General features: G+C 34.3%; 1 protein-coding gene across 2 annotated transcripts; it reads right to left on the bottom strand.

Moving 5' to 3' along the window:
- Positions 1 to 2,395: 2,395 nt before the first annotated feature.
- Positions 2,396 to 16,282, bottom strand: LOC120768654 (heart- and neural crest derivatives-expressed protein 2). 2 transcript variants are annotated; one of them, XM_040095427.1, is made up of 5 exons: positions 15,810 to 16,282; positions 13,980 to 14,123; positions 9,369 to 9,568; positions 8,034 to 8,189; positions 2,396 to 2,658 (listed from the first exon to the last, which is right to left on the bottom strand). In XM_040095427.1, exons 1-5 carry the CDS (start codon positions 15,913 to 15,915, stop codon positions 2,578 to 2,580), a joined length of 687 nt encoding a protein of 228 aa, XP_039951361.1. In that variant the 5' UTR covers positions 15,916 to 16,282; the 3' UTR covers positions 2,396 to 2,577. The 2 variants fall into 2 exon arrangements, with proteins under 2 accessions (XP_039951361.1, XP_039951362.1); XM_040095428.1 differs by lacking the exon at positions 15,810 to 16,282 and adding an exon at positions 15,254 to 15,293.
- Positions 16,283 to 17,372: the final 1,090 nt, after the last annotated feature.

The raw sequence follows: 17,372 nt of genomic DNA, 5'->3' as shown, positions 1-17,372 counted from the left end.
CTTCCTCTACCATTGAACCTCTTCTCCATTCTCGTCTAGATGGTATCCTCACCTGGAAGTGTCTATTGAAATCCAGCTTTGGGAGAATGTAGTCTGATTTATTAATAGTGAACTTCTTTAGAATTACACTATGTCCGTAGTTCTGGGTATGATAATAGTTAATAAATAAAATCGGGTCGATAGATTTCGTTTTTTTAAAAATCTTTATGCCGAATATGTCGGTCAGTGTATGAGTCATAAAACATCCCCTGGTTGACGCTTTGCATCTTAAGATATGTATACCCCTGGCTTTGATTCATGCAAGTTGCAAGAGTATAAAATGTTCGATTGCATGCGAACTTAGTCTTTCTTACTTGCTTTCATTTGTACGAGTAGAGTTACAATGACTTTCAGTAACCCAGTACTTGACTGTTGAAAAATCTGGGACATATTTAGTGTAACGTTTAACAAGTTATTGCTCTGCATCAACAATATTTATTTCTCATCAAGAAACCATATATTTTTTTTAAAACATAGTATGTACTCGCTTCTGTCACCTTGAGGCTAATAACTTCGAAACGATTAGGTGAAATGTCATGATTCTAGTATATGTACATACTTATATGTATGTATTTATGTACTACATATAAGCCATTGATAGAGATGGCTTGTTTGGGGCCATCTCCCGTTCAGACCAAAGACTTTTCATCTCATGTAGTAAGAATATATGTACATACATATATGTATGTATAAATGTATAAAAGTCTCTGTATTATCATTTGCGTATGTAGATAAATACGTATATATAGGCACAATGAACATCAATGTACATACATATGAAGTTATATGCATGTACATATATGTACGTATAGTACAATTAAATTTACTCAATTCCCAAACGATTGTTTAAAGAGCATTTTATTGTTTATATGTATTTTAGGATGGTTTTCCCTAAATGAATTTAGCTTCCTATGTACACGTGTTCGGAAGCACTTGAGCACTTGAAATTAAAGATTTGTTTTGATTGAGTTGCTCTAACCCTTAAAATTGGAAATACTCTAATAAACAAATTTATTTTTGAAAATTCAGCCTAATTAACCAGTGAATATACACATTTGGAAATACTCTAAAAAATTCGAAGCACATACACATGTATGTATGTATGTATAGTACATGTATGTACATATGTATATAAATTGGTTTATTTCTGACTATGTAAACATAATTACCTGTGCCAATACACGTATTAATTCCTATTTACTCGTATGTATGTACATATATAGTAGATATGGGCTAAAAAGTCTTTGGCTCGCCCAAGAGATCGCGTTAAACAAAATATCCTTATCCTGCTCTTAGAGTATTAGCCTTAACTCGAATGTTGACATGCAAACTAAAACCATTATATTTCACTCAATCGTTCTCAAGTTTTTGATTTCAAAGAGGCGATATCTATGCTATTTTTGTTTACAATGTAAGAATAACATGTTTCGAAAAAACATTGTGTCATGATTGAGAAAAATACCTTCGATGTAGAGCAGTAACTTTATTGGTTCTACGGAAAATCTGCACCAGCATATTTAACGGTTAACTACTGGTTTGCCAAATTTCATAGTAAGGTCACCCGTACAAATTACACCCACCGTTAGGAAGAAAGAAGCAGTAACTCAATATGACATCGTTGCGAAAACTTCTGAATTGCTTTTTAAGTGACCGATAAATAAATCTGTCTTCTTGAAATAAAATTTTTTTTTACAAATGAAAAGATTGTCGCCGCTTTGTTTTTTCAAAATCGATCAAAAAGTATAAAAGTATAAAGAAAAATCCTATTAAACGCTTTAAGAATTAGTTTTTTAAAAAATATATACTACATCATTAAACACCAGTTAGGGGTTTCACATAGTCTGATAAAGTTATAAGTTATAACGATCCGAAAACATAGCGTTCAGAGTTGTATTTGCGTAAACTTATTTTAGTATGCAATCCAACAACAAATTTTTTAAACTAGTATAAAAATTTATGATTTTATGATTTTACGATGCTTTATGACACGTTGTGAATACCCCAAGTGTTTAATTGGCATTCCACTGAATAATTGTTGCCCGTTGAAGGTCACCCAAAGCGCACGGAAATGCAAAAGTCGGCAAGCAAGCTTTAAAACATTATATTTGGATTATATAATATTATTTTCTTCAACTGTCTCGAATAGTGTAAAATAATCAAAAATCAATATTACTGTGCGGAATTGGATCGTATGAACAACGAGTACTAAATTGGGTCAACGACTCTTCAGACAATGCAGTATATACACATAAGCATATTATATTAGATATACATTCTTACAAATAATAAACCTGTGCAATTTTTTTTTCAAATAAACTAATGTTTTATCAAACTATTTATGAAAAAAAACATAATATTTTAATTTATGCATATTTTTTATTTTTAACTGGTTTTTGGGTTACGATTCATAATAAAATAACCGAATTTATATAAAATAAATACATTATGACTTAAGTCACACTTATTCTAATTAAACAAAATACACCAAACAGCATTTCAAGCAATAAAATTGTTCGGTTGAAATCACAAAACGTTTATTCACTCTTGATCAGGAATTAATTCGGAAGCCCATACATCTTGAGGCCAACCAGTGCGTCCTTTATTTGAGCGTTGCATATTCTGTAGATGGATATAAGTATGTAAATTTCAAATTATTCTTTTAACTATGAAAATATTTATGTATGAGCAAGTATATATGTATATATAAGAACAAAGGCTAGTGTACTAAGCATTACATTAATAACATTACATTAATGTTGTTTACAACCATTTTCCTTATAACGTTATTTTTATACTCTCGCAACAATGTTGTATATCGGGTGATTTTTAAGAGCTTGATAACTTTTTTTTTAAAAAAACGCATAAAATTTGCAAAATCTCATCGGTTCTTTATTTGAAACGTTAGATTGGTTCATGACATTTACTTTTTGAAGATAATTTCATTTAAATGTTGACCGCGGCTGCGTCTTAGGTGGTCCATTCGAAAGTCCAATTTTGGGCAACTTTTTCGAGCATTTCGGCCGGAATAGCCCGAATTTCTTCGGAAATGTTGTCTTCCAAAGCTGGAATAGTTGCTGGCTTATTTCTGTAGACTTTAGACTTGACGTAGCCCCACAAAAAATAGTCTAAAGGCGTTAAATCGCATGATCTTGGTGGCCAACTGCCCATGCATCCCGAAAAATGCACTGTTTGGTGTGGTTTGTACGCTGGTGGAATCATTGGACCGTATTTTTTCAAAGATGCTGTTGGACGCAACGTTACGGTGAATGGCGATCGCTATCGTTCGATGCTAACAAACTTTTTGTTGCCAAAAATGGAAGAACTGAACTTGGTTGACATGTGGTTTCAACAAGATGGCGCTACATGCCACACAGCTCGCGATTCTATGGCCATTTTGAGGGAAAACTTCGGAGAACAATTCATCTCAAGAAATGGACCCGTAAGTTGGCCACCAAGATCATGCGATTTAACGCCTTTAGACTATTTTTTGTGGGGCTACGTCAAGTCTAAAGTCTACAGAAATAAGCCAGCAACTATTCCAGCTTTGAAGACAACATTTCCGAAGAAATTCGGGCTATTCCGGCCGAAATGCTCGAAAAAGTTGCCCAAAATTGGACTTTCCGAATGGACCACCTAAGACGCAGCCGCGGTCAACATTTAAAATGAAATTATCTTCAAAAAGTAAATGTCATGAACCAATCTAACGTTTCAAATAAAGAACCGATGAGATTTTGCAAATTTTATGCGTTTTTTTTTTTAAAAAAGTTATCAAGCTCTTAAAAAATCACCCGATAGTTTTGTTCACATAACGGTTGTTTGTAAGTCCTAAAACTAAAAGAGTCAGATATAGGGTTATATATACCAAAGTGATCAGGGTGACGAGTAGAGTCGAAATCCGGATGTCTGTCTGTCCGTCCGTCCGTCTGTCCGTCCGTCCGTGCAAGCTGTAACTTGAGTAAAAATTGAGATATCATGATGAAACTTGGTACACGTATTCCTTGGCTCCATAAGAAGGTTAAGTTCGAAGATGGGCAAAATCGGCCCACTGCCACGCCCACAAAATGGCGGAAACCGAAAACCTATAAAGTGTCATAACTAAGCCATAAATAAAGATATTAAAGTGAAATTTGGCACAAAGGATCGCATTAGGGAGGTTCATATTTGGACGTAATTTTTTTGGAAAAGTAGGCGTGGCCCCGCCCCTACTAAGTTTTTTGTACGTATCTCGGAAACTACTATAGCTATGTCAACCAAACTCTACAGAGTCGTTTTATTCAGGCATTTCCATATACAGTTCAAAAATGGAAGAAATCGGATAATAACCACGCCCACCTCCCATACAAAGGTTATGTTGAAAATCACTAAAAGTGCGTTAACCGACTAACAAAAAACGTCAGAAACACTAAACTTTACGGAAGAAATGGCAGAAAAAGCTGCACTCCGGAACTACTCTACCGATTTCAATGAAATTCGGTATATAATATTTTCTTAACACCCTGATGACAGGTACGAAATATGGGTGAAATCGGTTTATAACCACGCCTTCTTCCAATATAACGCTATTTTGAATTCCATCTGATGCCTTCTCTGTATAATACGATAGTACATTAGGAACCAATGATGATAGCGGAATAAAACTTTACACAAATACGGTAATTGAAAAATATGTAAATGACTGATAATGAAATCTCGATTATCACTTTATCGTGCGAGAGTATAAAATTTTCGGTGACACCCGAACTTAGCCCTTCCTTACTTGTTTAAGACTAATACTTGTAGCTTCTTAAAAGGTTATATTCTATAAGACCTATTATATAAGATTATTATTATATATTAAGAGTGTTACGTTTATATTCACCAAATATGTTTCTAATACATATTTCAATATCACAAAATGAAGCATATTTATACCCATAATAAGACACATTAAGTTTGCCACGAAGCTTGTAACATCCAGTAGAGAATGTTGGAGATTCCATAAAGTATATACATAAATAAATGGTAAGCGCGAAGAGCTGAGTCGCCATATACGTTTACAGAGTATGTCCGGAAAGTAATAGGACCGATTTTCTTCCGCACTGACTGGATTCGGTAGAGGGCGTTCCTACCTAACGAACGAGCAACTGGAGAGTCAGGACAAACATTTTCGCGCGATATGTTTCTGTGAGTGGCACAAGCCGAAAATGCAGCGTTCGTTAGAGCAGAGATACGCGATTAAATTCTGTGTGAAACTCGGTAAATTTGCGACATAGCGTTTGGTATGATCAAGCAGGCTTACCCAGATGTTGCTTTAGCAATAAATGGTGTGTTTCGATGGCACCAGGCCTTTTTGGAAGGCCTCGCCCAAAAAAGGGAAGAATGAGCAAATCCAAAGTGAAAATGATGCTTATTGTCTCTTTTGACATCAAAGGCATCGTTCATCATGAATTTATTCCTTCTGGACAAACCGCCAACGCCAAGTTTTATGTAGAAGTCCTCAAGAGACTCAAACGAAGGGTCAATCGGCTCCGACAAGATATGGCAGCCGATTGGAAGTTGCACCAAGACAACGCCCCGGCTCATACCGCCTTTCTTGTGAACAGCTACCTAACCAAGGCCGGCATCCCAACGCTTCCGCAGGCGCCCCATAGCCCAGTTATGGCCCCCCGAACTATATTTTGTTTCCTTGCCTGAAAAGGCCGATGAAAGGCAAGCCTTTTGAGACAATATAGGGGATCCAAGCAGCATGCACCTCGGCTCTCAAGGCTAACCTAGACTACTTCTTTCGGTAAAGAAAGGTTTTTTAATCAGAACTTAATGACAGATGTCTGCTAACCACACATAGAGAAAACGGCCCTTAGATATACATCAGAACTGCACATGAGAAGGGTATTATAACGACATTTTTTCTTATTCTTTCGTAGGATATTCAATTTAATTATCGCTATTTTCTATATTATTCATATAATATCATTTAAATAAATTAATTTTTATGATATATATGTATATGTACCATAGATTCCAATATCTAATTTAATTACGAATTTCGCTGTTCTCTTCCGTATTTCAAATCTAAGTACTTGAATACAGGGCTTTAATTGTGAAACGAAACCATTAAGCTCTTGAAAGTAATTTGGAATCTTCATACAAATAATGCACTAGATATCAATTCAAACGAGAAAATCATCAATAACGGATATACATATATGTACATATGTACATTTACGTATACACACACATTAAAGTGATATCAATAAATTTTTTATTTTGGTTTTATTTTTTGTTTTTAATTTTGTGGGAGTGCACAATTGAGTTAATCGCAACACCCATTCTGAAATAACTTTATGTGTGGGTATGTATAAAAATTCGAACGAAACACAGATGCACTTGTTACGTGCCCCTTTCACTTCGCCTTACTCCCATGAAGCAGCAATGCGGAACAGCATCTGTCGCTGGCTGACAACCAGCCGGGCAAGTGTCAAGTGTGTGTGGCTTATCTATTTATGCTTTTACTGTAATGAAGCAGCAATTAATGTACCATACATTCGCCGAATTTATGGAGAAACCATGTATAGTATTAACATTCACTTCATAACACCCCTCAGAAATCAGTAACTACCCTTTGTCGACATTTAGTGAAGTATTGTTATAAGCTAACTAAATTATTTAATAATAAAAATGAGTAGAACCGTTTTAAGGGGCGTAATTGTAATAAGTGTTTAGTTTTTATTTATATATATACATATGTACATATTTACTTTTTGGCACCATTACACTTGTACAACATACGTTTCACATGTTCATTTGTGTACGAATACATAGGAGTATGCAAAATATTATATTTGCTCGTTACAAGGTGTGGAAGCCACGCCCAACTAAAACTATTGAATTTCGTGTAAGAATTTGTCGAGATAAAGTCGGTTCTACTGACTGAAATTCGTATTTTTTACGAGTACCCTAAACCATAAATGCCTTGTGTTGAATGTTGCATATAAGATCTATATTTTTTGCTATTTTATTTGCAAAAAACTAGGACAACACAATTTCACAAACTTGTCTTGAGTCGAATTTTTCACCAACAAACTAACTGGCCATAGAGAGAAACAGGTATTATCACTTGGTGCCAGGTTGGGAATAAGGTAGATGCATAAGAATCGCTCAACCAAGTTCAGGTAGCATCTGGCCATTCACTGTCGATGTGTGTGATCTGCCGTTGGTCTGGTGGAACACAATTCCTCTTCTATTGGACGAAGCTGGCTATTTCAGGGCGATTGGTCCCTTCAGAGGGTACAAACAGCTTTAGAGGGTGCTCTCAGTTTCCTATAATTAATAATCCGACGCTAAAAATCATTAGTGACGATGGTAAAGATCAATAAGTCTTCTTAGCTGGTAAAACAAATATAAGAAAGATGCAGAGTTCATCCAACCTAGGAATGATGCATATGCTCCGATTTATTCTACCACTCTAGTGAGAGCTTATATTATTTTCATGAAAATTATTCAATCGTTTCTATGAGGGGACCCCGCTGGAATCGAATTCATAAATTTTGCAGTTAGCCCTAATCTTCAGAAGACAATTTCACAGAAGTCGAATAATTGGTTCGGGAGATTTATTATATATTTAAATGACGCGCGTTTTGATATTTTGCAAAATTTGGTATAAAAAAGATTTTCGTGTGATAAGAGAACAAAATTTTTGGTGATTTCAAATAGTTGATTGATAAACAACAGACTTTTCTTCAGGTAAGTTAATCATTCATAAATTTTTTTTGTTCAATACCTGGCTTTCCTAAGTTTCAAATGAAAACAAAGAAAAGTCCGCAAGATTATTTGTATATTCTCAATCTGACCCACCTTTTCCTGTTCTCAGACTTCAAAAGAATGTTCGCTGGATAACAAAAATCATCCGCCAAGAATGGTATTTAAAAATTGCAAGAACCCTATAATCGGTGTATTGTGTATAAATATTTCTATAACTTGACTTGTTATGCTTTCACACTACCAATAAATCTTACCTTTAAATCATGTTTTAAGTAAGATCTCTTGTCACTGGAACTTTTTCTGTGTAGTGGCCTCAAATCAGCGCTAAATCCTGTTTTCGGATCCTGATCTCCATCCAACACTTCAACCAGGTACTTAATGTAAAGTATAGCTAATTTTAGCGTTTTAATCTGAAAATAAAAATAAATATATCAAAACGATTAATTTAAATTAATAGATTTTAAGGAGTACACAATCCAATGCCGTTATCTGTCAACTACAGTGTATAGCTGTCACAGAAACCGATCGATGAAAATCAAGTTCTTGTATGATAAACAAAGATTATTATTCAAGACAACGCTAAAATCACCGAAAATATTTTATAGATCGGATCACTAAAACATCTACATAGCTGCCATACAAACTGCCCGATCAAAATCTATTTTCTGTATGAAAATATTTTTTATTTGACAAATTATCTTCCCGAAATTTACAATGTTACAATCACCGAAATTATTGTTTAGATTGGATCACTAAAACATGGAGCTGCCATACAAGCTTGCTTATCAAAATCTAGATAAGTATGTAAATATATTTTAATACCTTATGCAATGATATTATAGTTTCGGTGCGGCCGAGGTTAACGTTTTCTTTTGCAATAGAAACAAGTCTTAATTACCAAATTTACAAAATTAATTTGTACGTAATATTATAAATACTCGTATTGTTGTTGTTGTTAAGCTAAACAGCCCCGCTGCTATGCAAAAATATATCCAAAATGGCGAATACTCGTATAATGATGGGTACGAACTGGTTGAGTTCAATAACACTTTTCCGTTTCACTTTAATACATACATACATACATAGTACTACATGTATGTACATTTAGAAAATATTGTACATTTTATATATGTATGTACATATGTATATATTTTATATTGTCAGAACCTCCTCAAAAATCAAAAATTCAGAAGAATTACCGAACATGTTAACATCAATATAAAACAATAGGAAGGAAAAAACCCGATTCCCCCCGAAAGAAATTTTGGATCCGCCATTGAAACCTCCCTAGGCACTTTCATGCTTTGAAATATACAAATTAGATCTACTTTAAGGTAAACAATTGCTGTTTGTATATATAGTATGTATGTACATACATAGTCGTAGATATTAACAAAAGTGGTTTACCTCTTTCAAGTGGATACATTAAGACGAATCTAGAGCTGTATTAATGCACTGCATTGGAATTGCGAATATATGTACATACATACACATATACGCATATTTGCATCAATAAGTGTGATTCTACAGTTCTTTTTGGTCCTGAAAGATATGGTAAGTACACTTACATGCGTATGTTTTATAATTACCTTGGATAATTTCGTATCTGATGGTACATTGGGAATTTTTTCTCGTAAACATGTAAAAGCATTATTGATACTTTGTGTTCTTCTTCGTTCTTTCTTGTTGGCCGTATTTCTTTTCTTAATTATACGCACTGCAGGCACAGCAGCTACTTCTTTCGTTGAAGTGGGTGTGAGTAAAATCTCATGAAAGTCTTTTCCCGTTTCTTGAAATAAATTTTGGAATAAAGCAAATGTTAAGAAAAACAATTGTTAGTTTGTATACAATTGGTATATGTAATGAGTAAAGTCAATAGTTTCCGGTACAAATAGAGAGACAAGAGACATTAAAAATTGCTACACGAATACAATAAAATTTTCTAAAAGTTTATTTACTAGTATGGTTCAAGGGCAATTGTGGAACTGTGCCGGAAATTCACTAATCGAAATATATTTATACTTTTTTTTTTGCTCAAATTATTTTAGTTGTCTTAAGATTGAGAGCTGCTGTCAGAACCATCTTTGCGAACAATCGCGTTATAAATAAGGCAGTCTCTAACAGAAAATTTCAACTTCATTTGTAAAAGTAACAATACTATCATTTTTGACATAACATATACTATCATTTTTAATAGGGAAATACCATTAGCTTACTAAAATTATGCTAATGGAGACCGCAATGTGAATCGCTGCTGACAAAATTTATAAATTTTTGAAGCAGGTGGCTATTGGCAATAAAAAGTGGGTCGCTTACGACAACGTCAAACGAAAACGGTCGTGTTTGAATCACGGTGAGTCGGTGCAAACGGTAGCCAAGGCAAGATTAACGATCAGAAAGGTTTCGTTATTTGTTTGGTGAGATCGGCAAGGAATCCCCACTCCTATATCCTACGCCTTTTAACCTATGCTGTGGCTGGACTGTCCAAAGAAAGAAATCGGAAATAGACTACTAGCCTAAGATAGAGAGGAATTATGTTCCATCAGAACAGCACATCTACAATGACTCTCCAGAAGCTCCACGAGATTGGTTGTAAGTTTCTTTTGCCTCTTTCGGGCCTGGCACCAAGTGATTTCTACCTGTTCCTGTCTATGGCAAATGATTTTATTGGTGAAAAATTCGCCTCAAAAGAAGCTACTGAAAATCGACTATTACAATTTTTTGCCAATTAGGTTGATGATTTTTATGAGAGTGACATTATGGAATTACCCTTAAAATATCAACAAGTTAACGAGCAAATATGCATATTTGATCTAAATCGGATCATTTATAATTGGAAAAATCTAAAGTAGCAAATGAGTCAGTTTTGCAAAAGACGAAAGGAATATTCTTCGAACAATAAAAACATAATTCAAATCAAAAGGAAAACATGTAAGGAAGGACTAAGTTCGGGTGCAGCCGAACATTTTATACTCTTGCAACATGTCAGAATCAAAGCCAGGGAAATACCTTAAGGTGCAAAACGACAACCAGAGGATCGGAATCCAAGCAATTTTATGTAGACATTTATAAATATAGTAAGACTTTTTAATTTAAATTTCGCGCGAAACCCCATTCTTCGAAGTATTGTTTTTTCTAGGTTCGTATGACTGTCAGTGACATCTGTATCAAATGTCACATAAACATAATATTTACAGTTAAGTCAGTGGCGTAGCTACAACTTCGGGCGCCCGGGACCAAGGATGTTCTGCCGCCCCCCTTTATCTACCTACCTACAAGTTTCATGAGGTGGTTCGAAAAAAAGTGAATTTTTACAAAATATCTTCGATATTAGGTATATAAAATTTAGGAACTAGAAGCCACGTAAATTCTGAAGTTACAAAATTCTCACAATACGGTTTTTGAGGAAATTGATAGTAAATTTCGAAGACAACTTATTAAAAGCCATAGAAAAAACCATTTTCGCCCAATATCTTGTACACTTTTGACACAATTTGCAGGAATTTTTGCCTGAATTGGAGTTTTTAAATACCATTTTTGAAAATTTGGAGAAATAAAAGTATTTGTTACAATAAAAGCATAGGGTAACTGTGAGAGTGACTCGTCGCTAGACAAAGCTATAAAGGTGCATCTTTAAGTTCTATTACTATTTTTAAGAAAGATATAAGACAAATTCAAAGACTGAAGAGTATTCGAGTAAAAATTAATATTTTTCATTCTTATTCAGATTATTACATTGTGAGGGTACAACTCTTTATCTTTTATAATAAATTTTGTAAAAAATTTATTCAAGTATTTTTCTGAATATCAAAAACCGCCCCCAAGACGTTGCGTCCGGGGCGACGGCCCTTTCGCCCCCCTAGCTACGCCACTGAGTAAAGTATACGCTTGTCTTTCTGAATTACGTAAAGTGTATTCGGCGATTTTTACGATGAGTGCAATTATTCGACAAAGAATTTCGGTTAAATTTTGTGTGTAGAATCAAATTTCTGGTGCCGAAACGTTCAGAATATTGGAAAAGGTCTTCGGTCATAATTCTCTGCCCATGCAAAGGTTTTTTGATTAGTGCAAATTATGCAAAGAACACGTTGACGACGAACCACGTTCGGGACGGCTATCATCAACAATTTGATCACATCAGTAAAACAAAGGAATTGGAGATTGATAATCGACTATTAATAGTCAGAGATCTTACTGGCATCGTTGGAATATCGAAAAAGTCAAAGTATGATTGGTTCCAAAATCACTCAATTTTGTCAAAAACAACGTCACGTTAACGTCTGTGAAACAATGCTTTCCGACTACTAGGATCTCATGAAACGTATTATTACTGACGATGAGTTTTGGATCTAGGTTTATTACCCAGAAACGGACGATTAATCGGCCGAATATCATGGCAAAGGTGATCCGAAACTCACTTCATTGATTCTTCGTGATTATTTCGCCAAACATTTAACCAATATCGCGCCGCAACCACCGTATTTGCCTGATTTAGCTCCGTGTGATTTCTGGCTATTCAGCAAACTCAAAGGACCGCTCCGGAGAAACCGTTTTGAGTCAATTGAAGACATTAAACGTGAATCGCTACGCGCATTGAAGGCTATTCCCGAAATTGACTTTAACAATTGTTTCCAGGATTGGAAAAGTCGTTGGCACAAGTGCATTGGTGCCAAAGGGAGTTATTTTGAAGGGACCACATTTCGAAGAATAAATTAAAAGTTTTAAAATTATGAACAAAGTCTTACTCTTTTTTGCTCATACTGGGGACTCATATACTGACCGACTTATTCGACATATTGTTTGGGGGCTAAGTCAAGTTTTCATGGGGGCTAAGGGACCCAATTCAACCAATTTTTGACATTCAGACATACTATTATCAGCAATTTAAATTATATATCTCAAACAATGACGGATATTTGCGGTAAAAAGTCAAACAGGTACTAGAGTCCAAATGTTCGGTACATAGGGGATTGAACAGTTTTTTTTAGTTAAAAGCATTATTTCTGCAAAATTTTATACCGTTATATTAATTGCTTCTTGATTTGAACAGTGGAAAGTGAGAGAATCAAATGAACTTTAAAATTGTGTAATAAGTAAGTAGGCGTGGCTGAAGTGCGATTTCGTCCATTTACGCACAGTAAGATAAGAAGATATGGTCGGAAGAAATCGTGCCTGACGATTGAGACTTAAGTGCTCTGACCACTCCACAAAAAGGGGGACCCCAAAAGTTGCGCCAATTGCCAGCCTTCTTAATATCGCTTATAAGGACTTATCGAGCGTAGTGTGTGGAAGGCTGAACCCCATCGTCAACGAACTGATTGGATTTTATCAGTGTTTCTTTAGACCTGGAAAATCTACTATCTACCAAATCTATGAAAACACCCGTGGAAGGAGCACGTGAGCACGAAAAGGAACTGCCTATATGTCGCTATGACTGAACTTGGTATCCACGCAAAGCTAATACGGTTGTGTAAGCTGACGTTGAACAACACCAAAAGGTCCGTCAGGATTGGGAAGGACCTCTCCGAGCCTTTCGATACTAAGCATGGTTTCAGACAAGGAGAATCAATCTATTGCTGGAGAAAATAATACAGCTAGTGGTGTAGGCCGATGATATTGTCGCATTCGCGACTTGGCTTCACTGTTTACAGTTATAACTTTGAAGTCGTATATAATTTCGCGTATCTTGGAACCGGTATTAACACTAAAAACAATGTCAGCCTCGAAATCCAATACAAAATAATTTTTGCCAACAGGGTGCTACCTCGGCCTGAGGTGGCAATTCAGAATTATTGTCCTGCTATATGGTGTGGAGGCATGGTCTAAGACATCATCTGATGAGTCGGCCTCAGGAGTGTTCGATAGAAAGGTTCTGCGGAAGGTTTATGGTCCTTTACGCATTGGCAACAGTTATATGGCGACATTGACATGCATATGTATGTATGTAGTTCAACGAATCAAGAGACAGCGGCTGCGCTGGCTAAGTCATGCTGGCCGGATGGACGAAAACACTTCAGCTCTTAAAGTAATCGACGCAGAACCCGCCGGGGGAAGCAGAGGAAGAGGAAGACCTGCGTACTGCGTAGTTTTTATAAAACTGGTCATGCTTAAAACAACTTAATTCAACACGTATCTTCGATATATTAAATATATTATATTTCAAATTAACTATAAGCTATGTAACTTAAATTATTTCTTACCATCAAATTTGGGTGATGATTCAGAACAACATTGTGGCGACCGATAAAATGAGTTGGAAGTTAAATTTGCTCCCGAACAAGCGTTTGTTATATAGCAGCCTGGATTGTTACTCGAATCAGAACAATATGAAGCACTCCATTGTTCTAAAAGCATTACAAAAACAAATAAGTATAAAAGTCCAACATATAGAAACACATTTAGGTACATACACACATATAAATGTACATATCTCCTACACCACTAAAGCTACAACAACACAATACACCTAGCGCAAATATTATATGAACTCCTACCAACAGTGTGAAAATGGATGATAACTCCGTTCATTCTTCATATAACGGTACTGTGAAAAACTATCAAAAGCCTGATAAAGCAATAACTAAATACGCCAGAGACATTAAATTTTTAATGGAGCCAGTGTCGAATGGGCGAAATCGAACTGCTACTACGCCTACTTCTCATATTATACAAATTTTAAATTCTATTTATTCTCGAACTCGAACCATAACTGTTCAAGCCCCTTGGTATTGAATATGTATGCTTATAGTTAACTTTTTACCGAAAATATCGGTCAATGTGTGAAATATGTATATACATAATGTATATAAAATTTAAATTCAGAGATAATCCTTTCCTGATAGTAGTATATCTGTGTGCTACAAATGCGGTGAATCGGCCCCTTATACCTAATATAAAAATTTTCGAACTTCCGCTTGACATTATACCGCTTATATCAGCCAATATATGAGTTCATCAATTTGCTGAGTTCATAAGAGAGTACCTAAATAAGCCCTAATTCAGTTGGCATCCGACGGCACAGGGTTTAGGTTACGATTGTAAGGGAAACAAAAAAAAACGTTAACGTCTACTGTACCGATGCTGTAATACTTTTCACATGTGCATTTCTTTTAACATAAAAGGGTTTGAAAAGATTTATATTGATTTTCAACATACAGTTTGTATGGGATATATCACCCAATCTGAATAATATATGCGTTGTAGAGACATTTAGAAAGTTGAAGAATAGTTTAGGGTTCCGAAAAGTTGAACTAAATTAGTTTAGTCAAAGCAGAACTGTGCACGATTTATTTTATTTTATTTTAGTTTAGCTAACTGAAAAGCTTAAATATTTTATAAATTTAATGCGCGATATTGTATACTATAAATCAACCGTATTTTAATGTCGTCATTTGAATAATAATTTATTTCGTATTTCAAACGAAGAATCACGTTTTAACTGGTCAACAAAACACATTGATCAATTGTTTTATACCTTGAACAGGATATATCATATAGCGGAGACGCTATAAATCATCTACTTGACTAGCTGAGTCGATTCCGTCCGTCTATCCGACAGTATGTATGCGAACCAGTCATTTTGTTTTTAAGTTGTTTTCTTTTGCAATGCTACAATCACGGAATATATTGTTCAGATCGGACCATTATAGCATATTTGCACTGTCATACAAGCTGACCTATCAAAATTAAGTACGTGTATGGTTTTCCTTGTTTTTATTTTTATTAAAGCAACCACAAATAAGCAAACAAAATTTAAAGCAGGCTTTATATCTGTTGAATTATTAATAATTGTTTAATATTTTTTGCGCAGTCCTTCAAAAGTTTAAACACTTTCACTTCACTAATATCGTTTTTCCAAATTTGCATTGTACACATACAACTTTAGATATTTATTGTACGTTTAAAGTAAATAATGAAATCACCAATAATAATTATTATTAATGGTAGATATGTATCTATGTATGTATATTTAAAATTCAATTATAAAAAAAGACCACTACATCTTAATTAACAATTATGGCAACACATACGTTCAATAATTGAAACATCGTTAAGCCGCAGATCGTTAAAATATATATTCTCGTTATTGTAACAATTTGGTGAATCCCGACATATTTGTGGATCGTAACGCGCCATGATTTATTTTCACTTAACGCAAGGTTTGTTTATATTTTTAGTAAAATTTTGCTAAATCAATTTTCACTATATTTTTATTTGTTTTAGAAGTCCATCTTTGCGCTTATTTTTCGACCTTCGTGTTCAAACACTCTTAAACAAATGCAAAAACAATTGGCTTCTAACGGCACGGTAAGGGAATTGTGCTGTTTGAACTGTAAATACTGTTTGGAACATAATTCCACAAGCAGCCAATCAGAGCTCTGCTATGGCTGAAGCTAAAATTGATTGGTTGATTTCGGAAGACTTATTGGTATATTTCATTTCAGGTGCGAATGAGTGTGTATTGTTTATGGCTTACTTCGCCTAGTGGCGTTGCTGCGATAATTGTAGGTAGTTCACAAATTGTGAAATTTTTGTATTTTAATAGTCTGTTATTTAAAATAATATTTAAGTGCTAATGAAGATTTTAAAATAAGAAATTTTGTAAAACGTTTCGACATTTACTTCACTAATTATAATTCTTATTTTATAATATTCCATGTTTCAATTGTTTAATGTTCATATTTGCATATTTTAACAAAAATTAAAAATAGGTTTGATTTTGAAATGCTAGGAGCTGCTAGTTATCAGGAAGAAGAAGAATGCGAAAAGTCACAAGTTACTAACGTAAAGAACAAAACAACGAAAAACTAAAGAAACGAAAAACTAGCAAAAATTAATAATAAAATACCAAAATGTTTTTTTAATCAATAAAATTATTATTTTCACAATTCGAAACTAATATTACAATGAACAAAATCAAAGCAAATGTGTCATATGTATGTATGCATATCGTTTGTCTATACACATGTCTTCAACAGCTGTTTCTTCCCATGGCAGCAGTTACATGCATAATTTCTGCTAACAAAAATTTCTGTTAGAAATTAGCAGCCCTCTCAGCTTTTTACACTATAAATTTGTGCTCTCATGTGCTTTGAATCTTTTATCTCTTGGTAAATAAACTTAGCTGATGAAGTATCAAATGTAAATTCAATACTGAAATTCTACATTTACATGCATTTGAAATATTATAATATAGTATAAGTAGTATACAGTCTTACTATGTTGTATAGTACGTTTACTTGTCAATGTCAACACTACATAAATTGTGCTATAAAGTCAATCGCATAAAACCAAAATTAGTTGTACCGATAAAAAAAATGTTTTAAAAAACTTACCAATATTATAACATTTGTTCAATTCACAACCTGTCGTAAAGCATCGTAAAATTATAAATTTTTACACTTGTTTTTTTATAATTTTACGATTTTACGATGCTTTACGACAGATTGTGAATTGCTCAATTGTTTTTTATTCGCATGTGAAAATAAGCATCGGAATACAGCTGTAGTACAAAAGGTCAATTCAATACATTGCGGCATTCAAAACCTTATTATATTTTATTCTAATTTGATCTTAATAATACCAAGAATTAT

The sequence above is a fragment of the Bactrocera tryoni genome, chromosome 2, assembly GCF_016617805.1.
Source record: "Bactrocera tryoni isolate S06 chromosome 2, CSIRO_BtryS06_freeze2, whole genome shotgun sequence".
NCBI classification, from domain to species: Eukaryota; Metazoa; Arthropoda; class Insecta; order Diptera; family Tephritidae; genus Bactrocera; species Bactrocera tryoni.
This window is presented reverse-complemented; position numbering and strand designations above follow the sequence as displayed.

What these genes read in the sequence shown, in the direction of transcription:
- LOC120768654 (XM_040095427.1), bottom strand. Translation starts at nt 15,915, where the DNA reads ATGGCGCGTTACGATCCACAAATATGTCGGGATTCACCAAATTGTTAC. An exon ending in CGATGTTTCAATTATTGAAC is followed by an intron (nt 14,124 to 15,809) that starts GTATGTGTTGCC and finishes TAATGCTTTTAG; the next exon opens with AACAATGGAGTGCTTCATAT. An exon ending in CAGATACGAAATTATCCAAG is followed by an intron (nt 8,190 to 9,368) that starts GTAATTATAAAA and finishes TTTTATTTTCAG; the next exon opens with ATTAAAACGCTAAAATTAGC.